The 22,844-nt window shown below is 46.4% G+C and overlaps 1 protein-coding gene and 3 long non-coding RNA genes across 10 annotated transcripts in view; 2 read left to right on the top strand and 2 right to left on the bottom strand.

Moving 5' to 3' along the window:
- LOC144178873 (uncharacterized) overlaps positions 1-13,940 on the bottom strand; it is a 35,146-nt gene extending 21,206 nt beyond the window's left edge. The window contains exon 1 of the long non-coding RNA XR_013324076.1: positions 12,718-13,940. This is a non-coding gene — a long non-coding RNA (uncharacterized LOC144178873). The remainder of the gene's footprint in view (positions 1-12,717) is intronic.
- LOC144178881 (uncharacterized) overlaps positions 1-22,844 on the bottom strand; it is a 559,382-nt gene that overhangs the window by 183,383 nt on the left and 353,155 nt on the right. The gene's annotated exons all lie outside the window — the stretch shown is intronic.
- The window catches only part of Lab (labial), a 145,306-nt gene continuing 136,409 nt past the window's right edge, over positions 13,948-22,844 (top strand). For 2 of the 4 annotated variants that reach the window (XM_077707019.1, XM_077707016.1), the window contains exon 1: positions 14,056-14,428. Coding sequence is in view for 1 of the 4 variants with exons in the window: in XM_077707015.1 (XP_077563141.1) it covers positions 13,963-14,193 (231 nt within the window). In the remaining 3 variants the exon portion in view is untranslated. Of the gene's footprint in view, positions 14,429-22,844 lie in introns of all 4 variants that reach the window. The other 2 variants (XM_077707015.1, XM_077707017.1) reach the window with 2 other exon arrangements.
- Positions 16,464-19,013, top strand: LOC144180388 (uncharacterized). The gene is made up of 3 exons (XR_013324391.1): positions 16,464-16,935; positions 17,991-18,072; positions 18,541-19,013. It is a non-coding gene; the product is annotated as an uncharacterized LOC144180388 (long non-coding RNA).

The following is a 22,844-nucleotide window of genomic DNA, read 5'->3' as shown; positions in this document are numbered from 1 at the left end:
AATCGGCGGGTCTTTGGCGCTACTTTCCGCACGAGCCCCGGACCGGGCAGGATGCATGGATTGCACGCGGTCGGCCCTGAGCTGCCATCCCTTCGCGCTCCGCCGGTGTGAGTGCGTGTGTGGCCGTCGGTTGAACTGCGCGCGCCTTTGAGTTGCGGAGGGCGTTTGTTGCTCTTCCTTGTGGACGGCTGTTCGCGAGGTGTGTGCGTGAGGTGGCGAGCGAGCAGTGGCTCTTGGGGGCGAGAGGCACCGATTAGAAGTGTCTTCAAGGAATCGTGAATTTCTTATGGTTGCCGCGCCTGCGTGAGGATTGTCTCCTCCAGCATCACGCTGTTGTGTGTTAGTCGTGCTAAACCCATACTGTTTCTTCTTCTTGAAACAGCATCAAGCAAATGAATGATTTGGGGCGTTTTTTGAGCGGAACTGTTACCGAGAGTACGGACTTCTCTGTGCTTTGTTTTTACCTGTTGACATGAAACGACCCGGTTGATCGGGTGTGAAATGCAAGGCATTTTGCGCACTCGATTCATGCGAGTTCTCGAACCACTTCTTTTTTAATATTGTAAACTTTGATTGATTATAACCCGCCGAAGCTACAGAGGCGATGAGGTGCGCCTTATTGGAGCGGTCCGGATTAATTTGGACCACCTGGGGATCTTTAACGTGCGCCGAATACTCGAACACACGGGCATTTTTTATTTTCGACGCCATCAGAAAAGCGGCCGCCACGGCCGGAAATCGACCCCCCCTATCGTCCCTGGGCTCAGCCGCACAACGCTTTAGCGACTGAGCCACCGCGGCGGGTAAGGATGTAAACTTTCTGTATATCAGAATCGATCATGCTATGCTCAGGAAACTGTCGTTATTCTGTTATGTTCTTTTATTTTTCTGCCTTGGCATGACGTATATGATACATGCATACTGTAGTCAGGCAACAAAACTTTACTCATTGCATGATCGTAATCTATGCCGGTTCCGTCATTCCAGGCGTATCTTCGTAACATCAACGTGTTCGCGAATGTAATTGTATTTTTCCTCCACTTGAACCGCGATTAAAAAAAAAAAGGAAAAGCAACAATTTCTAACAAATTAAGATGCTCTCATGACACCGAAAGTTTTGAGGGAGAAGTTCAATTATTACCAGCTCCTTTTAGACGCGGCCTCATGTCATCCTGCTATTCCGTAGTCCTCTGTGCTTTCGCGATTCAAAATACCATTTATTGGATCCCAATAAATTCTGAATTGAGTTTCTCAATACGAGGGCAGTGGATATTCGATATAATGGCTATTCAAAAACCACGCTGCAAAATACAGACACGATCAAAATAAAGGTGACATATGACGCAGCTCTAAAAAAAAATGTTGTTTCACTAATGGGAATGTCAGCGGTATACGCACGACCGAGGAAAGCGCCGTCTGGTTATAACTGTTTATCCTGTACTTTCTGTCTTTCGAACTACTTTAGCCACCACTCTGCAGTCAAGAAACGTACGTTGAGCTTGGCGTCGCTTACGCTGTAAATTTTTTCGACGGGACCGACGCTGCTTATTGATATCGGCCGAAACTCTTGGGCCACCGATTCACTGAAGCTGTTGAGGCGATATAGGCGATACGCTGCGCATACAGAAGGACACGAAGCCACGTAATCCGGCACCCGGTTGTATATACTTTGTCGTACTGTCTGTTATATAGTCCTTTGCGCATCTTATGCAGCTACCATGTTTTCCACTAGTGGCAGCTACGCCCAACGCTCCTAGGGGGTGCTTAGAAACGCTTGTTCTTGCTCACGCGTTATTCTCTCGCTCTGTGATTTCAGCAACATACTTCACACACCACCCGAAAGAAAGGCCGGAATTACAAGGTCAGGCGTCTGGTGCTTTCGCGCTGAAAGAAGATAAATAAAAGGCAGCAACTACGCCTTATACGTTTCCCATCGGGCGACCTACAGCAGCGGCCAAACAAGACGTTCATCAGGAAGTGTGCGAAGTGTCACGGCTTCTATCGGCGCCGAGGAAGCAACATCAGTGCTCCAATTTCTCCCTTTTTGCTTCTCTCTATCTCTCTCTCTCTCTCTCTCTCTCTCTCTCTCTCTCTCTCTCTCTCTCTCTCTCTCTCTCTCTCTCTCTCTCTCTCTCTCTCTCTCTCTCTCTCTCTCTCTCTCTCTCTCTCTCTCTCTCTTGCTATCTCCGAAGGAGAACGCAGGAGAAAACAAACTCGCATGCGCACACACAAATGGCCGCGCATCCTCGCCCACGCGAGCCTCACAGCAGGGACGCTCAACAGGATGTCGGCGTTTCTCCAGCCTGGAAGAGAAGAGGCGAAAACCAGGAGACGGAGCCAGAGCGAGAACGAGCGGCCATGTAAGAGACGGCGCCCAACCAGGGAAGGAGAGCGGAGCGGAACACGCGCTCAGGGCGCGATGGCGGGAACAAGCTCGCAGAGATCTCGGGACGCGGGGTTCGCCACCCCTCCCTTCCGTCTACTCCGGAATCCCCGGCGTGGCTGCTGCTTCCCCGACCGGCGCCCCGACTCGAGCCGCCCCCCTCTGCATCCCATCCACGCGGGTAGAGTGACGACTCGCACAGCCCACGAGTCCGGGGAAACGTAAAGAAAAAGAGCGGAGAGACAACCGGGGCAGGGAGAAAGGCGGCCAAACGAACAGCCCTGAAAACGGCCTTTGTGCGTGCGTGCGTGCGCGCACCAATATCGCCGTCGCCGCGTACAAGCTCCCTAGCACTCCCACGTCTGCCTCCTTGACGGACGCCAGACAGCTCGCGCCGCGGGAAGCTTTCGGGGCGAAATGCGAGCAAGAAGACGCAGGCAAAAAAAGCACGCCGGCGGCGGCTAGCTCGCCCCGGTCCAATCAAAGCGAGCGAGCATAAATAGCGAGCGCTCCTCTTCTTCTTCCGTTTGCCGCTCTCCCTCTCCCCTCCCGCTCTTCTTCGGCTGCCAGACCGGCCGCTCGGCAGATGTGCGGTTCCGCCGGTGACGACCAAGTCGACGCCGACGACAGGCACCGGGGTGGGAGCCTTGTAGTTCACTGTACCGGACCGGCCTGTTAAGCGGTTCGTAAAACTCGGCTGCGGCCGTGCCCTGCCGGTCGTTCCGCTCGTCAAGGTCGCGATCTGCCTCCTCCTCCTTCTACTCTTCGTCGTCGTGCTCCTGGGCTTTTGTAGCGAGAGAGCGAGAGAGAAGCTGTGCTGCAAAAGAAAACATCTATGGGTGTAACGTGAACCGCCGCACGTTCGCGACTGTGGACGATAGTGCGAGTGGGCCTTTGGTGCCGCATTAAAGGGAAACTGAGGCAGTTTTCAATTTGCTGAATACACAGAAATTCGGAAACGTTGGCCTTAAACACCTAACCTACGAGGTCTTTTTCTCTTTTTTTGGTTGAAATAGCGGCGTAATAGGCGAATAAACAAGCGCCATCGCCACGCCCCCGCGACGCGCGGAGCGCAGGGGAGGAGGACGGCACGAGAGTGAAAGGGGTCGTGGTGACGTCGTCGTGAGGAGCGATCGGCCGCCGCGGCAAGTGTTCGGCCCCTGCTGCTGCCTTTCTCAGCGTGCCGTCCGCCAGCGTTAGCTTTCCTGGGCCCCGTGCTGTGTTTTGTTTTTATTTAGCAACTAGTAGTGGAAACTTTTTCAGTGCTGCGTTGTACTGCTTCACAATCGTGCCGAGGAAGCGGAGTAACCATGCCGAGGTTCTGCTCGGCATTCGGTTGCAACAGCACCTATGGCCGCGATAAAGTGGTCTTTCACAGCTTCCCGCGGGAGCCGAAACTCGCTGCTCAGTGGGTTGCTACTGTAAAGAGGGAACACTTCAAGCCAACAAAGGCGAGTGTGTTGTGTTCCAGACATTCCCAGACAGGCTGCTTCTAGGCAGTATCGGGATGCCATTCTGTCGAAGTGCAACCTCCAGCAGAGCCCTGTTGAGGCACACATTTTTTTTAGTTTTCTGGTGGTTGTGGCGCACCTGGGGTGCCTTTGCCTCTCTCGAACCTCCCGTATCTCCTGGCAACAGCAGCAATCTTCTTCGTCGGTCATTGTAACGCAGTGCGCGCATAAACACCTGTTATGAAAACATGCTTATCGTGATATGAGTGCCTCAGAAGGGACCACTACTGACCAAAGCGTTTCAATATAGCTCATGCTGAACTAAGTGACGACGCCACTGCAGTTACAAGAGCCCCAGCGGGGGGATATCGGCTCTAAAATCTGGAACAGCAGTGGTGACGTCGCAAAAAACATGTGAGGAGCGGCTCTCTGTAATCAAAATTGGAGTATCGTGTCGCCGCTGCACGACTGAAGCCGTTGGTGCGTACTGGCGTGTGCGCTGCTTGTACTGTATGTACTCCAGAACTTCTTGTTGGATCACGGACAAAGAAAAAAGAGCTGTGCGCTGGTGCCGCGACAGTAATAATATGGATGTTATGGATGAACCCCCGGTGAAAAGACCTCTGTAGCACTTAAAATTTGCATATAAATTAGTGCGTACGTCAGCAGAAATTTAACCTCCTCTAATAAAGAAGGATATATACTTTGCACCATGGTACCGCATTTTCGAGAAGCACGGTGCGAGAAAAGGGAAATTAATTGTTGTGGCTCAAGACGCCACTTGCATGTTTCGAATGAAATTTTCCATTGAGAAGGTGGTTGCTTCTCAAAATCAGCGCAGAAAATGATTCACAAATTGCATACGCAAACCATACCCCCTTAAAAAAAAAAAAAAAAAAGACCTCGGCGGGAATTGAACCCGCGAAGTTGAGCGCACGGGCGCGACGCGCGAGAGTACTGCGCCACCGCACAAATTGCGACACGATGCAAAATAGCCTAGGTAACAGATGGAGGCCCATCCTTCCGTGTCATACGTCGGTGTTTACTAGCTGGTTTACAGAATTCCTGGCTGGTAAACTGAAATTTCTTAAATAGCGCTTGCACAGCAAGGTTCCCCGAAGCCCCCACAATAGCTTATCGCCATCAACTCCGCTGCTTCGCGAAAACGCTCGCAAAAATGTGTGTGCGCGGCTGCGACTGCGATTTCCCACTGCGGGGATAGAGCTTGTCGTACTTTGGTTTTACGTTTCACATGAAAAACCTTGGCCGATATTGATGCCTTATTACCCAAATTACCCTACGTAACTCTTCTTCTGCACGAAACTGACCTTACATTTTCTACAGGCGAGCCGTTCGCACACCATTTACAGCTTGCAGCTCCGGGGTAGCGGCGGCGCCGAAGAGCACAGCCGAAGCGTCGAAAGCCAAAATACGGATTGCATTAGCGCTAGTGTTGAGTTGCATGGGCTTCGTGGACCTTACTGAGTTTATTACACTCCAGAAACTATCAAAATAGAGCCGCATTCATTGCGGCACAGATGTTGTCGGGGAGCAGTTTTCGCTTCTCGGTCGATTCCCGACGACGCGTCGGGCGACCGGTCGGGTGACCGATTTTGTTGGCTTCTTCGGTCGGCGAACCAGTCACACTACGGCGACTTTCCATCGGCCGACGTGTTTGTTTCGCCGTCGGCGTAGTATGACAGAGCGGTCGGGCAACTCGGCAGTTGGCCGATGGCTTGGCGACTCAGCTGTTTCCCAGGCGGGTGAACGTTGCCGGTTGGGACACGTATTCCTCGGAAGTGTTGTTCGTCGCCGGCACTTGTCGCCGTCGCCGCTCGTGCACGGGCGAGATGCTCGAACAGTACGGGTGTACGATAAACTCACTACTCGGACTGGCCATCGTGGGATCAATTACACAAATGCAAATACGGCGTTTTCTACCGCGACGACCCGCTGGGAACGCGTTTCATGCTCCGCCTCCTCCGAGGGTCCTCACGACGACGTCACGAAGACTTGACCAATCACGAACGGCGGTGAGGTTCGCCACATGCCCCTAGGCACCCGTTGTTCATTTTTGCCAAAATTAAGTGCTTTTTAATAGTTTATGCCAAGTTTTGACTTGATTTTCGAGTTCGCCGTATGAAAAATGATAAAATGGGAGCAAAATCTCTTTTTTTGTAAAAAGTGCTTCAGTATCCCTTTAAAGATGGAGAGAAATTTTGAAGTTGCAGTTAAACCTCCTTATAAAGAACACTTTTATAGCGAATTATCGGCTATAGCGAACTAAATACAGAGTTTTGTTGGTCACGCTTTATTTTAGTGACACTTAATTCTTTTATAAAGAAACTGACATCGTGAGAGCCACCCGCTATATCGGATATAACGAAGAAATATTTGACCAGGAGGCTGAGAAGCTAATTAAGAAAAAAAACCCGTAGTCCTGAACCACAGAGGTATAAAGTACCTTTTGGACACGGTCGAAAACTTCATGCTACTCAGTGCTGTGAGTATCCACCAGACGAAGATCGCATCCTTCATGAAATAAGGACGCAGTCCTGTTTTGTCAAGTGAACTGTGTTCTGTTGTAATTTCACGTACCGGTAAATTGAGCTCAAAATGCAACAAGGACAAGGTAAGTTTTACCTTGCGTATAGTGGGTTCGAAGCCTCAAAAAACTCATTTTTGCATCAAGTACTTTTACGTGAGCAAGGTTGTCGGTTTGTTAGAGCCGATTTTCACCTCTACTGTTACAACGAATATCCATCATAACGAACTAATTTGCTGTCTCTATACCACTTCGTTATGACGAGGTTCGACTGTATTGCATTCCGTGCGGGCAGCGTCATGGATACCCCCACAGTTGTAGCGGTGGGCTGTGGAGTTAGACGAAACACGATGGCGAACCACACACAGTAAACGGCCTCCAGTGTTGAAATATTCGGATCGCCCGGTCGAATTGAATCGAGCCTAATTCTCTTCAATTGGCTTCAAATGTCCGAGTCAATTATCTGCCGCATGTTGACTTCATTATGAACTATGTGCCCCGAAGAAATAGGAGACGCACACAGCTTCTTTTCGCCTTCTTCTATAGTGTCGCCCGCGAAATTTGAATTTTTCTGCAGACTCATATTGAGCAAGACAGGAATCAAAACAAACGGTCGCCAGCTTCCGACGAGGATTCACCATTCTCTGCAGATATCGTTGGACGCCCATTCTACGAAACACGATTCTTCGAATTTTCCTCATTAGCGAACAAATGCGGGCTACATTTGCGGTTCCCCATAAGCTCAACGCTTTTTTGGTTGTACGGAGTTCCCTACATAACGGAATATTTCGCGGGCCTCGAATACCTTTTTGTATAAATCGAGGTACAACTGCAGATGTGTGCGTATTGCCACAGCTTCGACTAATTAGCCAATGCAATGCCAAAGCGTATTTTTCTCTGAATTACAAGCTCACCCTTTGTGCGGTGAGCTTAGTCTATCTCCTATTTAAAAAAAAATAATAATTTATTGCCTGGGCAACTACTATTTAAGGGTATAGTTTTAGCACGTCTCGTCTGCTACCGGTGCCAATTCGCTACATCTCTTGCATGCCGTGACGATCTCAAAACCCAATTTGGAGACGCTTGCTCCGGCTTCCCGCCATAAAGTTCAGTGAGAACGGCCGACGCGGCTGTCCCAGAAACTGTTGTCGTATTGGTCTTTGCTTGAGTCAAAAGGGCGCTTTTGCTGTTTGCAGCAATTTGTCACTTCGGAGAAAAGTTGTCTCCATCGGCACAAAATCTTTCGCAACTAATTATAAGGGAAAAATTTTACCGACATAAAAGCGTTCAAATGTTTCTACGAAACTTTTTCTCCGACATTTCTCCTACCTTTCCTGGAATTCTCTTATCCTATTTATTTTTCTGGTGCGGACTACTTTCGAACTGAAATTATAAAGTTAGAACAATGGGAGGGGATTTCCGAGAAATTTATTGAACACGTATACTTCAGAATTCGCCCCGCTTTAAACCAAGGGTAAAGAGGATATAAAGTAATGCCTTAACGTTTGCAGGACAAATCTAGCTTTTTTTAAAACATAAGTATCACTTCATAAGCGTTGCCTAGAACTACTGGTATTTTTTGTTTTGAGCTGCAGGAAGAGGGAGATGTTTTTATTGTGGGGGGCATATTTTGGCTACGGTCAACGATTAGTGTGTGCCTTCAGAAAAGTCTCACGAACAGCGTCTGTTTGTTGACTGCAGATTATTTTATAAATGCGTTCATAAGTATAGCTGGCCACAATGAAGTTATCAATTCGTTCTCATGAGGATTTAGTCAAATCGCCTGGCGTCGTCGCCGTTAGCATCATCATCGTCATAGCCTTATACATTAAACAGTGCATCCATTTTTTCCTTGTGATGCGTGAGATGGCTTTCGCCTTTTTCTATTTCTCTATTGGCAGCCGATAATATGTTAAACTAATTGCTCATATCGAGACGGAGACACCAGTAACGACTCGGTGATATAGATGCATGAAACGCCGTTTCAGACCATTCTCTCTGATGCTTTTTTTTGTGGTTGTTGTTGTTGTTTCTACCAGCCGATTCATTTTTTTTACTAATTCTGTTGATCAGAACACCAGTACCTGATTTCCTGCAGAAGGCTCTTAACAATAACCGTCGTATTTAACGGCATCCTTATTCCCGTAATCTTCTGATGTCAAACAGAGCGCATTCCACCAAAACGACAGCGGCTGGCATCAACTTGCACGAACGCCGCACCCTGAAGAGAGCGAGGCCCACAGCGCGCCGCAGATCGCGGCCCGGCGCGCGATCCGAATGAGAAACGGCCCCGCGAACACGAGTCCCGTATCGCTGTCACTTATCTCGATCTCTTGTGTAGACAAGCCGAAAAGCCGCGAGGCGCCGCCGAGCGCCCGCAGGAGGAGGCCCGGCGAGAGAGCGACGGAAAGACAAATGACCGCGGCTCCCGCCCCCGCGGCGACCCGGGGGCCTCCGGAGCTCGTTTATCAGAGCGCGCCGAAAACGGTGTGTCTCCATAATTCGGCCCCGCAGCCATTTCTCTTCTCGCTGCAGCCGCTGGCTGCGGGCCATGCTGCCGGCACATGCTCGTCTCCCTCGCCGGGGCGGGATGTACAGAACCGCGCTCTTGCCCCTTGGAGCAAACTCGCCGGCTTCTTCCTCGACGTCCCTCTACGCCTCCTCTAAGCGCGCTGGATTTTATTTTTGAGCTACTATCTCTAAACACCTGCCAGCGTCCTTAGGTAATTCGTCCTTTAAAGAAATTGTGATTTTAAGTGGGCACTTAACATCCTGGCGTTTGGAGTAGGCTTAATGGTGTCGGCATAATCCGTGGCAGCTTTTGGTCTTTGCACATTTCCCTGGATCCCGAGATCTGGCGTCATTTTCCTTTACATCTGGTTTAGTTTTTGCTTAGCTCATTCTTTTTCATTCTTGCTTTTTATTTTCCTTGTGTGTTCTTTTTCAGGGGCGAAGCACCTCAAGGGCTCGGGCTCTGGTGGCGCCTCCTGTCGCCGTCGTCGTTTTATATAGTCACGCTACTAAACACCGGGATACTCGTTTTCCAACGCTTTGTGCTAGAACGCTTCGTGCTTCAAAGACACTACACTTTTACAGAAAAGCTGTATACCTCTACGTGAACCCGGCACGATCTACTACTTGGAAGAGCAGGAGCTTCACCAACACCAGGGTCATTAGGAGGGGGGGAGAAGAACCCAAGAAATACATTACGCATATTGACTCGGATTAGCTACGCGATCGCTGATTGTATATAATAAACGTGCATATACAAAATCGTCGTCTGTCTCTCATTGCCCATTAGCAGCGATTTTGCTGTGGGAAACACCGACGCACACTACATGATTCGACCCTCCCCAGGTTTCACTTAGTGAGGTGGCCCGGGATTCTGTTTAGTGGTGTTCATTCCGGTTTTCATTGTCAACCGTAGTTTTAACTATTTTTGTACTCCAAAGTCATCGACCCCTTTGGTGTTCGTTGTCACTTCTCTTGCTTTACTGCAGCCCCTCCATCTCCGTGCCATGTCGGTGAAGAACAAAAGATGAGCTGCGCTAGAATACAAAGATGGAATGTTCAGCGAAAGGTCAGAGGCAACCAAGCTGGCATGACAGTGAGTTCGTCACAACGCGCTTTCACGTCATGACAAAAGCACATGCACACATACCACAAAAAGAGCACGGCAAATTTTAGACGCATACAACGCAGGTCAAAGTTTTTGCGTCCTTCGCTTTCCTTGAACGCATCCTTCCCTTTCAACACCGTAAAGCCGTGTTGATTCCGACAGTGTAAGTCTAACCCCTCAACTGCAGCTGTTCTTTTCGGGGCGGACACCGCTGTTCCTGTGAAGTTTTCAAGCCTAAAAACAATAGACGGGTAACAAAAAATCATGCACACCTCAGTCTAACTACGATGGTCCTTGAACGTGAAGCTTCCTCATGATGGATTCTTTGGCTAGCCAATCCCACACTGCGAATATGTGCTACTCCGGAGGTGCGCACCACTTTTCTAGAATACCCACAGCAACTTTCGGGTTTGCTCTCCGTAGGCCTGACGTTTGGATTTGGTCTGTACGGCGCGAATTGGTACCCGCTGCTTGGTGTTCGCTTCGATCATGTCGGAATGGAACAATGGGATAGACGCCGGCTTCATAACAAGGGAGCCAAGTTTGATTCCCGCCACAGGATACGTTTTTTTTTCTTTCACTTCCCCCACGATCATCATCATCATCAGAAAAAGCTGGCTTTCCTACAGGGCGTATTGGCGTACAGCGGCATCAGTGGGGACACTAAAGCTTCGATTTCAAAGTGAATTCAACTAAATTGCAGCGAATGATACCGGTGTCGCCGAAAGTGCGCACAAATTTACTTTTCCACGGTGGCGCATCAGCCCCGACGGAGCTGCAGTTGCAGTGGAATTAAACAAGAAATAGCCTGCGTCACAATGATAAGAAGCCGATGGCGCAGCTCAAATCTGCCTCTAAAGTAACCACATGTTTTAAAGAAACCTTGGAGATCATAAGAGAAATCCAGGGGAGCTATCCGGCCAAATCAAGGAAGCTCAGATGGCCCGAAGGATATCGAGAGCCTGTTAGTCGGTTTCGAACACTATTCTTGGCTTCAAGAGGCATCAATCTCAACCAGACGGGGGGTTTGGGGGGTTCGAACCCGCTCCGAAAAATTTTTTTCAGGCAGATCATCAGCGATGTTTAGTGTTTATTTCAGCAAAACTCCTCCCTTCTGATAACCGATAACCACCTCCGAAGAAAATTTCTTGCTACGGCCTTCATCTCAACCTTGATATTGTAACAATATCTGTGGATGACCCGTACTTCAAATCTAGCACTTTTCTCTACCACAACCACGGTTTTGTGCCATCCTCAACAAAATAAAAAACTTGTTGCAAAGGGCGCTTTACTGCAAACAAATGCATCAAGGAACGAAACCAACTCCACGGAGGAAGGCTCATGATGGAGCTGAATGCAAGTGAAAAGCATTTAGCAACAATTCTTCCAAGGCGGTCACAGTTTAAGTGCTTAGCAATTCATTCGGAAGAAGAATTTACTATAAATCCCTCCGCCAACAAGTGCTAGCGCTAACGGTACAGCGCATTTACGTTTATTCAGCATCGTGCTGCCTTGACCTTTCCTCAAACAGGGTTCATGTTTACTTTTATGTTTTGTCTTATGCACTAAATTTTCAGCATTCGAATCAGTAAGAAATTATCGGTATTCTTGATAAATACCAAAGACTAAAAACACTAATGAGATATGGCTAGCATTCCAAAACCCCAAACGGGCAGTTCCAGCGGAATAAATAAACGAATCATCCCAGCAACGACGGGAATTTTTTCCTGTTGGTTCAACATCTTAAGAACAATGGGCGTATATTTTAGCAGCAAAGACTGCGAGGATATTTTAAATAATGTGTCAAAAAGTGTGGTTATAATACTTTTTATGCAGGCTATCAGAACATTTCGGGGCGCATATATAACTCACAGGTTAGACGCAAAACCATCGCCAGAATTCTGGCAGGCACATCGCAGGCCAAAAGTTTTGAACTTACAGCTTTTTTTTTAGGCTTTGACCGCTTAAGATCAAGGCTGGAAGACTGGATGCTTTAATCAAAATCCATAGACTTCCCAGGGCATGCGTGGTGCAATGCTGTGCTGTTATTAGCGCCGGGTCAAATTTGCAGAAACCACTCAGAACATTTCCTGCTGTGAATTTTTATTTAGCTTTGCCACTTTGGTATTCCTTTTCTGTTTTAGGATAAATTGTGGCCGACAGTTTTCCAAAAAAATGAGAATTCCCCACGATGGACATCAGGATGGACCTTCTGACAGAAGATTCCATGCAGTTTCTTTTAAACCCTTGTGAAAACTGACATCATCGCACCTCGCGTTATGTCGCGGTTACACCGGTGTGTTACTGAGATTGTGGAAATATCCATTACGTCGCCTGAAGATTACATTTAATTGGAACGATTAAAGAAGGCGAATCCTTAAATGTATACAATAGTCTCGAACTAGGCTTACCATAGGAATTTAAATTTGTGACCTTCACAGCGCGAAAATGAACCAGGGGCAACCAGAGAGGGACTACAAACAAGAGCTGCTTAGTTGTGTCTCTTCTTGTTGTCCCTGGTCCGTATTCGCGCTGTGAAGCTCATGGAATACCAAACTATCGGGTGCCTTCACAATTTTCTCCGCAGCCCCCCCCGCCCCCCTCTGCCCCCCTTCTTTTTTTTAGTGGCTGTGAGGGGTACCACGTGCCTGAATAATGGCGAGTATCTTTTTTTTTTTTTTACGTTCAGTTAAAAAAATGCGACGGAAGCGATACTCACCGTTATAACAGGACTCCGAAAAACGAATTTGTCAGCTCACTCAAGACGATGCGTGCAATTCCCAGAGAACCCGTCCACCGTATTACCAAGTAACACAGTCGAGCGATTGTGGGGAAAATACACGCTTTAAAATCCGGAACGACAATGCGCGATGTGTGCCATTCGCCTTTATTTATCGTCCGTCTGTCACAGGGCTGAAATAAATTGCACAGGCTTTTTTTAGCTACACATAGCCGCCGAAGCAGCGCGACATGTCCATTCATTTAGAAGAGTGATTAGAGTAAATCAGTTCAGCGCTTTTTGATTAATGCCATAGCCACGGGGAAAATAAGAGACTCCCCCGTAAAAGGCTTTCGTAAAAGCGTCGCATCTCGTAAAGCACTGCAGGCAAGTTCGCCCTTTAGGCAGCCTTCGCGTACCAAAGAAGTCCGTGCAAAAGTGCGACCAAGCACACACATTTTTGGCGCAGGCGCCACAAGAAAAGCATAAGAAAACTAATGCGCGCGATCTAATGATGCGTTAAACGAGGAGCTCAATTTGGAACTTTATCTGATGAAAAATTCACTCTGGATCGTGCTTATCTTAAAGGGAGCCTGCAAAACTTTTTTTTTTCAACTTTTTTGAAATCCTAAATGCTTGCAGAACGTAGTCACCCAACAAACCGAGTACTCATGACGTTCTTCAACGGCCCGAATCACGTCACTGAGGCCATATAGCGGCTGTTGGCAGGTTTTCCTTCAGTAGCAATGAACGCTTTTCGATGGCAACTTTAAAAACAAAGCCACAAATACAAAGCAGAAACGAAAGGCGTATCTGGTGCGACGAGTAAATCACGCAGTGACGCTCCGTGCTGGCGATAACTGTAGCTTTCGCAGTGCTTCCAGACGCAAAAGAAAGAGTGAAAACGCTCATAGAAAGTATTGCAGGCTCCCTTTAACACATCCAGGGCATCCACAACATTCGTCACGTTATACAGGGCCTCAGCCCGATGTCGCATTCATGGCAGTCTTAAACGCACTCCTGTACATAAAATGAGACTATCTTATCAGCGCCACGAGTTGACGCTAGAATTAAGAAAAATAAAAAGAAATAATGAAGGTGGTAATGAAACTCCAAAACATAAAACATCGCGTCACTGCCATCCCAGACCTCTCGCTTTGTTCTACAAACCACTCCGCGAGCGCTGCCCAGTCACTCACAAGTGTTCGCGGCCTGCGTCTACGCGTCTCGAGCTCGGAGTCGCACATGGCGCCCACCTTGCCGTACCCTCCCCTTCTTTTCTCTTCGCCCTCGCGGGCTTATGACGCTCACGCAAGCTGCGGCTCTGCACTCCGCCGTACAGCAGTGCCGCCGAAGCTGCGCGCTTTTTTTCCAAGCCGGCTCGATGCAGTTGCTACGACGTCTGCGAAAAGAGCTTCCGACGTGGACTGTGGCCCGAGAAGCTGCGAAGGCTGCTTGAGACGTGCCTGTGCAAACGCGCGTGTGTGTCACCACGTGGGTGTCTGCCGACAAGCCGTGTTACATACCCACGCCCTGCTGCGGGAATGCACCGCCCCCTTAGCTAGGAGCACGTGGTTCTTGTTTACCTCCCGGCATAGCCCAAGAGTGTCAACTTCGGGCTTGTAATTGTGTTAGTGTAGTGGGATTTGTAAAAGCGCTGCCACAGCGCGTGTCGAAGTCCGGGTCGCTCCATCGTTCTGCACGCGTTTCGGTGAGTGTGCTCGAGCTGAAATTCCCCAATTTTTCTTAGCACGTGCAAATGCAGTACAACCATAAAGACCCCAACCTACAAAACACCACCTTTAAAGATCTGTGCAGCCATTCTTTATTCCTGATTACATAATAACTATTTCCTTTACTTTGGACTTTCGAAAGCGATTTGTAGCATTGCATTTTGTTCTGTTTTTCCTGTTTGCAATTGAGTATGTCTGTGCTATTGTTACCACGAAACGGAGGTTTTCTTTCGGTCTTTTTTTATTTACGATGTACAATGCCCGTATATGCATGTGCCCTGTGCGTGCTTCATATTGTCAAAGTGACTTTGTTGGGTCAACAACACGTTTCATTTTTAGCGCACAGGATAATTTTTTTTTGTTTCTCTGTATGTTCTCGAATTTTTCGTGTGAGTGCGACGGCTGCTGCTATTACGTTGGCATTGGGTCAGCTTTTTCTACAGGTCTTTGACATCACGTACACTTGATGGTATTGAACAATCAGGAGTTTTAGTTATTTTCACCAGCTTGGCTACATCCACTTCCGCAGGGCCGGGATGGCGACTCAACCTTTTTATTATTGTTATTTTTCTTCTTCGATAAGCAGAAGAAAAAGTACCACATATTCGATAAGCAGAACACAGGCTCGATGGGTGGTAATTTTTGTTCGCGAACTAATTTCGATTTTTTTAATGACTAGACAAATTATGCCCCCACGCATTTCTACAACACGGTCTGTCTGGACGTGCTCGCGAGCTCTGCGCTCGCTCACCGCCTCGTGCGCAGAGCTTGAGAGTGCGTCCAGACCGACCGTGCTCACAAATGCCGCCCCGCAATACTTACACCTGTCATATTCATTCCGCCGCATAAATTTACTTCAGAGGTTGTATATTCAGATTTATTCTTTTGCGCTTTCCCCTTTGAGCAAAATTGTCGTACATTAAAAAATGAAACCTTCGCATAAAAAACCGTATTAAAGTGCCACCAAAATATTTAGTTATCAATCGTAGAAACACACAACACGAAGCAGATGCATAGATCCGCACAGCTTGAGAAGCAGCAGTAAGTCGGCTAATAAGACTTGGCGCAAGAAATTCCGGGAGAGTTTTTGTCTCCGTTTATTCGCGCCAAAAAAAATACAAATAAAAGTCTATTGGGATACAAAGACTCGTTTCGCGAAGCCTCCAGTAGCATGCCGCGCTCACACAAGAACAGGAACAGGACTATGATGGGGAAAGGGAGGTTTTTCTGAACAACTGCATGCCTAGCGCCAAGGCCTCCACGTGGTCCAGTTGTCAACCTTCCGTTCCCAAAACTTCTATCGCCTGAGACGTTCTCTAACCCGAAGTTTCTTCGTTTACGTTTAACTGACTGCTGGGTGTGGGGTATATCTGCTCCTGGTGCCAACGGGGCGCGCAATGCCTGTTGCACGCGCGGTGGCGTTGCCGAACGATAGATAGAATGGGAGCCTCGTCCGGAATACATGCATTTGCCGTGTGTGCGCGGACGTTTCCGTGGATGTAGCTAGGGCGTGAGAAAGAGGAGAGAAGCGGAGGCATCTGGATGGGGGCCTCCCCGTTTGACTGACAAGAAAACTACGCTAGTGCCGATCTCGGCCGTCGTCGGACCAGAGCGTATATAAGTGGCGCGGAGTCTGGAAGCCGACGCTGCTCGCCGGTGCCCTCATCTATTGACCCTGTTCGCAGAAAAGAAAAGATGAAACGCTCTCGTTGTTTTCGTCTGCCTCCCGAATGAATTCGAAACCTATTGTACACGTCACGATGTTACGGGGCTCCATTTGAGCTGGTCGACGGCGTTGCGCGTTCCGAGAAAGACAGGATGACGCGGACGGCATGACGCGACCGTTTACTGAGCGAATCGGCCACATACTGAGCTATGCATGGTTGGTTCGCTTGGAGAGAAAATAACGCTGCCGACAGGGTAGCGTAAGTTAAGAACACGCGTGCATGCTACACTCTAATCCTGGTAACCCATAATGTAACTTCTAAAGGGATGTAACCTATAAAATAAAGGTTACAATGGATCCATTTCGATGTTTTCTTTATCCCAGTCCATTCTAAGGGTTACAAGCGTGAAGTTAAAAGCGGTTTATAGGTTACATTAATGATTTATAGGTTACATCAACAAAATCTGTCATGTAACCTTTACGTTGTAACCTATAAAACGCCCTGTAACCTATAAGAGATGCTCGTCGCGCCTTCTCTCCAGGCGGCCGTTGATTTCTCTGTTGCATGACGGGATATAGAGAAATGGCGGCGCCCGCAGGCCGGGTGGCCGCGTTTTCGCGCCACTCGAGCTTTTTTACTGTTGTGATACCCCTACGATGAAGCGAGGATTGCTGTTACAAGACTTATTTGTCGGCGTGAGTAGCGGAGGCTGCGGCGAGCCCATTTGTGACTGGCAGCGCTACACGGCCCGTTCTTCTACGACCAGCGTCAAGTTCGCATGTTGGACCAATGCCCCTGCGCCAGTGAAAGCGAACTCGGTGAGTATATTCCCGTAACGGTTTCCGTGTTTTCATTGGATGTATCTTTTCGCTGGAGGCTTTTCAATTTGAAATTGCAGCATTCGAGAGGGGTTTTCGTTACCCGACTGGTTGCTTCGCTGGACGTTTTCTGTTGCCCGCGACGGCAATTGAATGAAATCACGGGCTTGCGTTCGTTGCGTCAGACGAGAGCGGACGATCGTGAAAGCCCGTACATTATAACAGATAACGGCGCTCGTGACATGCTTTCTGCTCTGCGCGCCGTCGTCACGTGTTGAGCGTTTTGTTTACGCTGTTGGCTGCATCGGGCGCACTTGACGAGTTATTGGCCCATGTAATTGTCAGGTAGCTCTGCTTGAATATTTTAATTTTTTCCCAATAAAGTCTTATATTATCGCGCTATTCTCTGGGTATTATCATTTTGTTTCAGCCATCGGGAAATATTCATTTTTCTCGCTGCATATATTCGGAATGGATTCTAGTTTATTGGTCTTGTAGTAATATATCCGGATAAACACAAGGTGTGTGCTGCAGAAAAGTAGTCCACTAAATGCTGCCCGAAATTTCTAAACTCACTTTTGTCCAGCACAAGCCTCTTTTTTTTGTGAAAGTTTGCCCTACCGCACAATAAAAAGTTTTTATATCTACAACACTATTCATTTTTGTCATTCTTTTCCTTGATTGAGTAAATTTGGTGTTAGTCATTTTGAGGTAGCGGAGCATTGTCACCATGTTAAGTGGGTTTATTATTCCAATTCGCACAAACCAGTCGTTTATTTATTCGCGTGGTATTGCAAGGCAAACGGTTGTCTCGCGTGATACTAGTGTAGTGAAGTAAAGCGACTTTACAGAATGATGGTATGTATGAGCCAGCATGCAGGCTGCTTGATTGTTGTTTTTTTTTTTATGATACAGAAATTGTGACGAATTACACAGAGACAAGTGCAGGTGTAAAAATGGGTGCTGCACCCTCATCGGTTTCTGGTTGTTCGAAAAGTGTGATTGCATCTGGCTACCTATGCTATGACTTATGATCACTACTGTTTTTTTTGCAGGCAGTGTTCCTTGAGCTGACACCCAAGACTCCCCTGCGTATGACACAAGTTGAAATGAAGTCTGATTTCCGTGGAAACAACGGTATGAAAATGCAATAACTAAAACTCATTCATTCAAATATTCTTTGTAAAGATGGCACCCAGGCCTGCACACACAAAAGTATGATTCACTTGCAAAAATGCGAGGCCTTACTTTAAGTGTTACGATGTTATATTTCGTATCTTATTTTGCCTCCTGTTTAGTGACTCTATCAGTTCGTTACCACATGAACTTTATGAATTCACATAACGATGTCCCCAGCATGGAGCTTTGTAGTTATTAAGCAACTCTACCTATTCTATAAGATGCGTGGTTTTGAAGAGCCAACAAGAAGAACTCTTTTTCGAAAAGAGCTCTTTACGTAAGCTCCAGTTGTTAGTGAGGACTTGTGCTGTGTTCTTTTCTTCGTCTTGTCAAGTTTGAGGTGTTCTCTCACTATGAATGTATACCAACTGCCCAGCTCTAAAGCCTATTACATATTAACCCAAATAACCCTTTGAGGCATTACAGGTACTGACCTCCCGGGAATGCCACTTGAAGATCGGTGCAAGTTCTAGATGTATCCTATCCCACAACACAATTGAACGAAGAAAAAAATGTAAGTTGGCGATTCCTTTTTACGAATAGCCGAGGAAGAAACCACCGGTAGAAGAACACCTTACTGAAATGAAAAACGTTTCGGCTTCCACGTGGGATCCTCGTTCAAAATGAAACTGCCAGTGCAAGGGGGGGAGGCAGATGTTTAAGTACAGCCAAAAATGTGCCGCAGATGGCGTCAGCATAGTGAAAGCACGTTTCCTGGGTTTAGTGCGACGTTCGCTCTGTTGCGTGTACTAGTGATTCCACATGAAGGCGCGGAAATGTTTTTGCTTTCTCTTTTGCAAACGTATGTCAGTTTATCTCGTAGCCCAAAGTTTCTGCCTGTTCTGGGTGAGCATGCAGAAACATTTCGCGAGATAAACAGGAACACGGCACGATTAAAATTCTGGAAGGTTGGCCGGTATGACTATAGTGGCTTCGCGTTGTTCTGAACAATGCGGCCGAATTTCTCTGTGTAACGATTACTGAAATGATGTAAAATTATTTGAAAGGCCGTAAATCACTCCTCTCGTGTGGCCTTTCATTTCATTCTCTGGTCTCCGTCTTCATTTTCGTGCAATATATTTTTCGTACTTCACATGCCTCAGATTTCGTGTGAGGGGCTTATGGTTGCACTGGATTTTGTTCTTTTTCTGAAAATTTCTTTAGATGGCTCTTCAACGTGGGGAAATGCAAGTGACGGCCCCTCACATATATGCCTCCATCTGCGGCAGCAGGGAACAAGTCATTCAGATGACCTCGGGGAAATCTTCAGCGTGCCCTGATTTTGTGCCTGCATGTGTACTACGTATAAATTGCGAAGCTTATCTCTGAATTTTTCCAAGCGCCTTTTTTCATGCAGGAAATTATGGATCCAATTTAAAGTTTGTCCGAAAGACAGATTGCAATCGGCCTAGAAACTTGTTAGTGCTGCATAAAAAACGATAACTTGGCGTGGGAATCACAACTCAGCTGGAACTGTAAAGAGGAACCTAAGAGGGAAGTGTAAAGATGGATTCGTAAAGACAAGTGAATTCCAAGTGTAATATTAGACTCTGAGTGAAACAGAGAATGCAGGGAACATAGCCATAAACACTGCTTTGTATGACACAGTGAATTTGTAATAAATGTTCTTTCTACTTTCCCACATTCTGCGTTTTTTCTGTGGGGAACCATGACAATAACGCTGTACTGGGAAAGTGCACCTCTGAGAACCATTTTATAAATGTAGCTCAAACTCTAATTCGTCTGAAATTGTTCAATTGCAGTACCAAACAATTTGAAATACATTGCAGACATCCGTGCAAATATTGAGGTAAAGAATCTGTATATTTGGCCGTTTGTGAAGCTGTTCACGCAACATTTATTAAATAGGTTTATAAGGATATATGAATAAACCGAGTTTTACCTGGAAGTCTAAAACAATATAGGAAACACCAGTTCGCCCAGGAATCCGCACTCGTCTAATATTCATTAAGGAACGATAATTACATTGGGGTGGTTCGCAGCTTTGCTTTTTAATAAATAGCCCACAGGTGTTTCATAATAATAAATGTGAATGTTCAAAACTACTGACGCCGAACTTCTTAAAATGTGTTCCTGTTAAATGCGCAAATATGTGTGAATGTACTGCAATTCTCTTTTGATAATCATGGCCTAAGTTGTCAGACAAGAATTTTTGGCTTAAGGCTATGTTATCATAACTTTGGCGTCGTTTTGAAGTATGCTATTAAGTGCATGTTTCCACTAAAGCTTGGTTTCACTAAAGCTTATGTTGTTTAACTAAAGCTATAATTTATGCCCGCAATTTATTAAAAGACCTATCATGCATGTTTGATACTGGTTTCTTAAAGGGCACAAAGCTGATGCAAACATCAAATTTAGTTATGCCTATTTATAAGACTTAAGCGTTGCCAATACTCACAAAGATTTTTGGGTGACAACCTTGGTAACGGTTATCGAACAGGTAATGCAATTCATATATATTAAGACAACATTTTCAAGCTTTTTAGTACCGCAATTGTAGGAATTATAAAAGTAACTTCTCTTTTAGCCCAGTGGCCGGCAGTTTGTTCAAGGGACGAACAAAAGACACCCAACGCAAAAGTTTAGACGGCGCAATGGACAGCATGGTCGCACATATCGTCTTCCACTAACGCGATATTTGTTTACCTCGTGGGAAAGGCGTCTTCGGGGCGTCGCCACAGCGGCGCCGGCGAAAGCGCGCCTGGCGCTCAACATGACAGCTTCCAGGTGTGTGTCCTTGGACGGCGGTAGATGTAACTTATATAAAGGTATACATGCTGAAAGCGGCAAAGTAACCGATAACTGAGTAACCCTTACGTGTATACGTATATAAGGGTTACGAAGATATAGGTTACATTTGTACCTTATAAATTATAGGTTACAAAAATTCGAAAATGTATACCTCTATTAAGGGTTACACAGCTTAGAGTGTAGGGGCGCGCCTATACAACACGTTTATTCCACTGGCAAAAGCGCATGCGCTGATGTATAAAAGCAGATAAAAACAAACACTGATAAAAAATGCGGTGAATAAACAACGCCTCCGCGGGAGATGAGGGCGAGAATCGGAAATTTCTCTTTGTTTTGTTTTTCCGACCACCTTTCTCTTAATGCTCGGCGTAATCACATACGAACCTAATTAATTCCCCCAATATTTTATTGCATTAATTTAGTATAAAAATTGTATCGGATGCCAAGGTTCCTGTGTGTGCGTGTGTGTGCGCGCTTTTTAGTTTTATCGTCAACTAAACTGTTCGACGAGGAAAATAGCGGTACGACCCAACGTTACGCGACTGGATGCCCTGTTGCTAGGCCACTTTTTCTTCATTGTTTACACGTCGTACGATCTGAATAAAGACACGATCTTACGTGGCACCGTAAAACAAACGTGCGGGTTGCTTGAGTGGAACAAAATATTATGGAAATATTTCATTTCAAGTTTCATTAATGGCCACAAAAAAAAAAAAACGAGGAAAATGTTGCAACAGTCAGGAGCCCGGGACATTTCAATAGATGTATAGAGATGATCGAGAGGAGAGAAAAAAATGTGTAAGGCGTTGGACAAAGTCCGTTCTTCGACGCGGTGTGCGGAATTATTCATTGTTTTCCACGAAGGAATTCTTGCTTACTTCACGTTCTTGTGCTAATAAGGCGTGAGGCCAAGTCAAAATCGCAAAATATTTTCAAAATGTAAATTTTGTTGTTTTACCCTTTGTTAGATGAGGAATCTATTGGGCATAATTTTGCTGCAAAAAGTTTCTTCGTACACAGTTTCCTTCAAAAGATACATTAAAAAACATAAAGCCAGTAGGCATCTGTACGAAACTGAAACTGAACCTGCCAGTTTTGTGTGCAACACAAAAAAGCCCTGGTTTGGAGTTCTTGGCTTGTTATTTAACAAACGTGGAAAGTATAAAAATGTAATAATGCCCTAATCGTGTTTTCAGCAATTTATTTATCAATTAAAATCAAACTTCTCATCAGGCAGCTGCACGATTTTTCGCACATGTTGTTTACGTTCTGGAGCCCTCGTGCGCGCATCAAAGGAGCTTCGGATTGTTTGGTGGATGCGTTTACTCTATGTCGCTTACTTTTTCTTATTGGCGCCCACAGTATGGGGAATTCTAAAGCGCAAAGAGACACAAAATGAAAAATCAAATACGAAAAACGAATTATCCGTCGCTAATCGCAAGGACATCTCGTCAGAGCAATGATATTGCAAAGCAAGCTAAAAAAAAACGTGAGGTGCCACCGGAGCAAGACGCAAGAAGGAAGTAGCTACAAATGTGGGACATTTTAGCTGTTTAGTTCTCCTGATCATCTTATGTAAGCGCTACTCTTGACTGAAACTCTTTTTGTTGATTTTATCAGAACCTCTTGTTTGGCAATTTCTCCACACGCGAGCATTCATAACTTCATTCCTAATAAAGATTTTTAGAGAAACTTGGCCCACTTCTTCCTCACATTATTGGGTGTGCAATGAACCTCAAGAAATAAATTCGAGCCACAAGTTTTGATATGGCCACCTTTTACACCAAGGCACACCCAATAGAAACGTTCAGTTTTTTCTTTTTTTTGGTTGTTGTTTTATCAATATGCTTCGACCATTCATCCGAGCTCATTACTTTTGCTTCATTGCACATGCCAAAGGCTCCCATATACCACTACCAAAAATTGTGTGTTTTCATGGAGTTAAATTAGAGTTATGA

This window comes from Haemaphysalis longicornis, unplaced genomic scaffold (assembly GCF_048455015.1).
Source record: "Haemaphysalis longicornis isolate Haplotype H1 unplaced genomic scaffold, Haemaphysalis longicornis Haplotype H1 scaffold_4, whole genome shotgun sequence".
Classification (NCBI taxonomy): Eukaryota; Metazoa; Arthropoda; class Arachnida; order Ixodida; family Ixodidae; genus Haemaphysalis; species Haemaphysalis longicornis.
The sequence above is the reverse complement of the archived record's forward strand: the minus strand, read 5'-3'. Positions and strand labels throughout refer to the sequence as shown.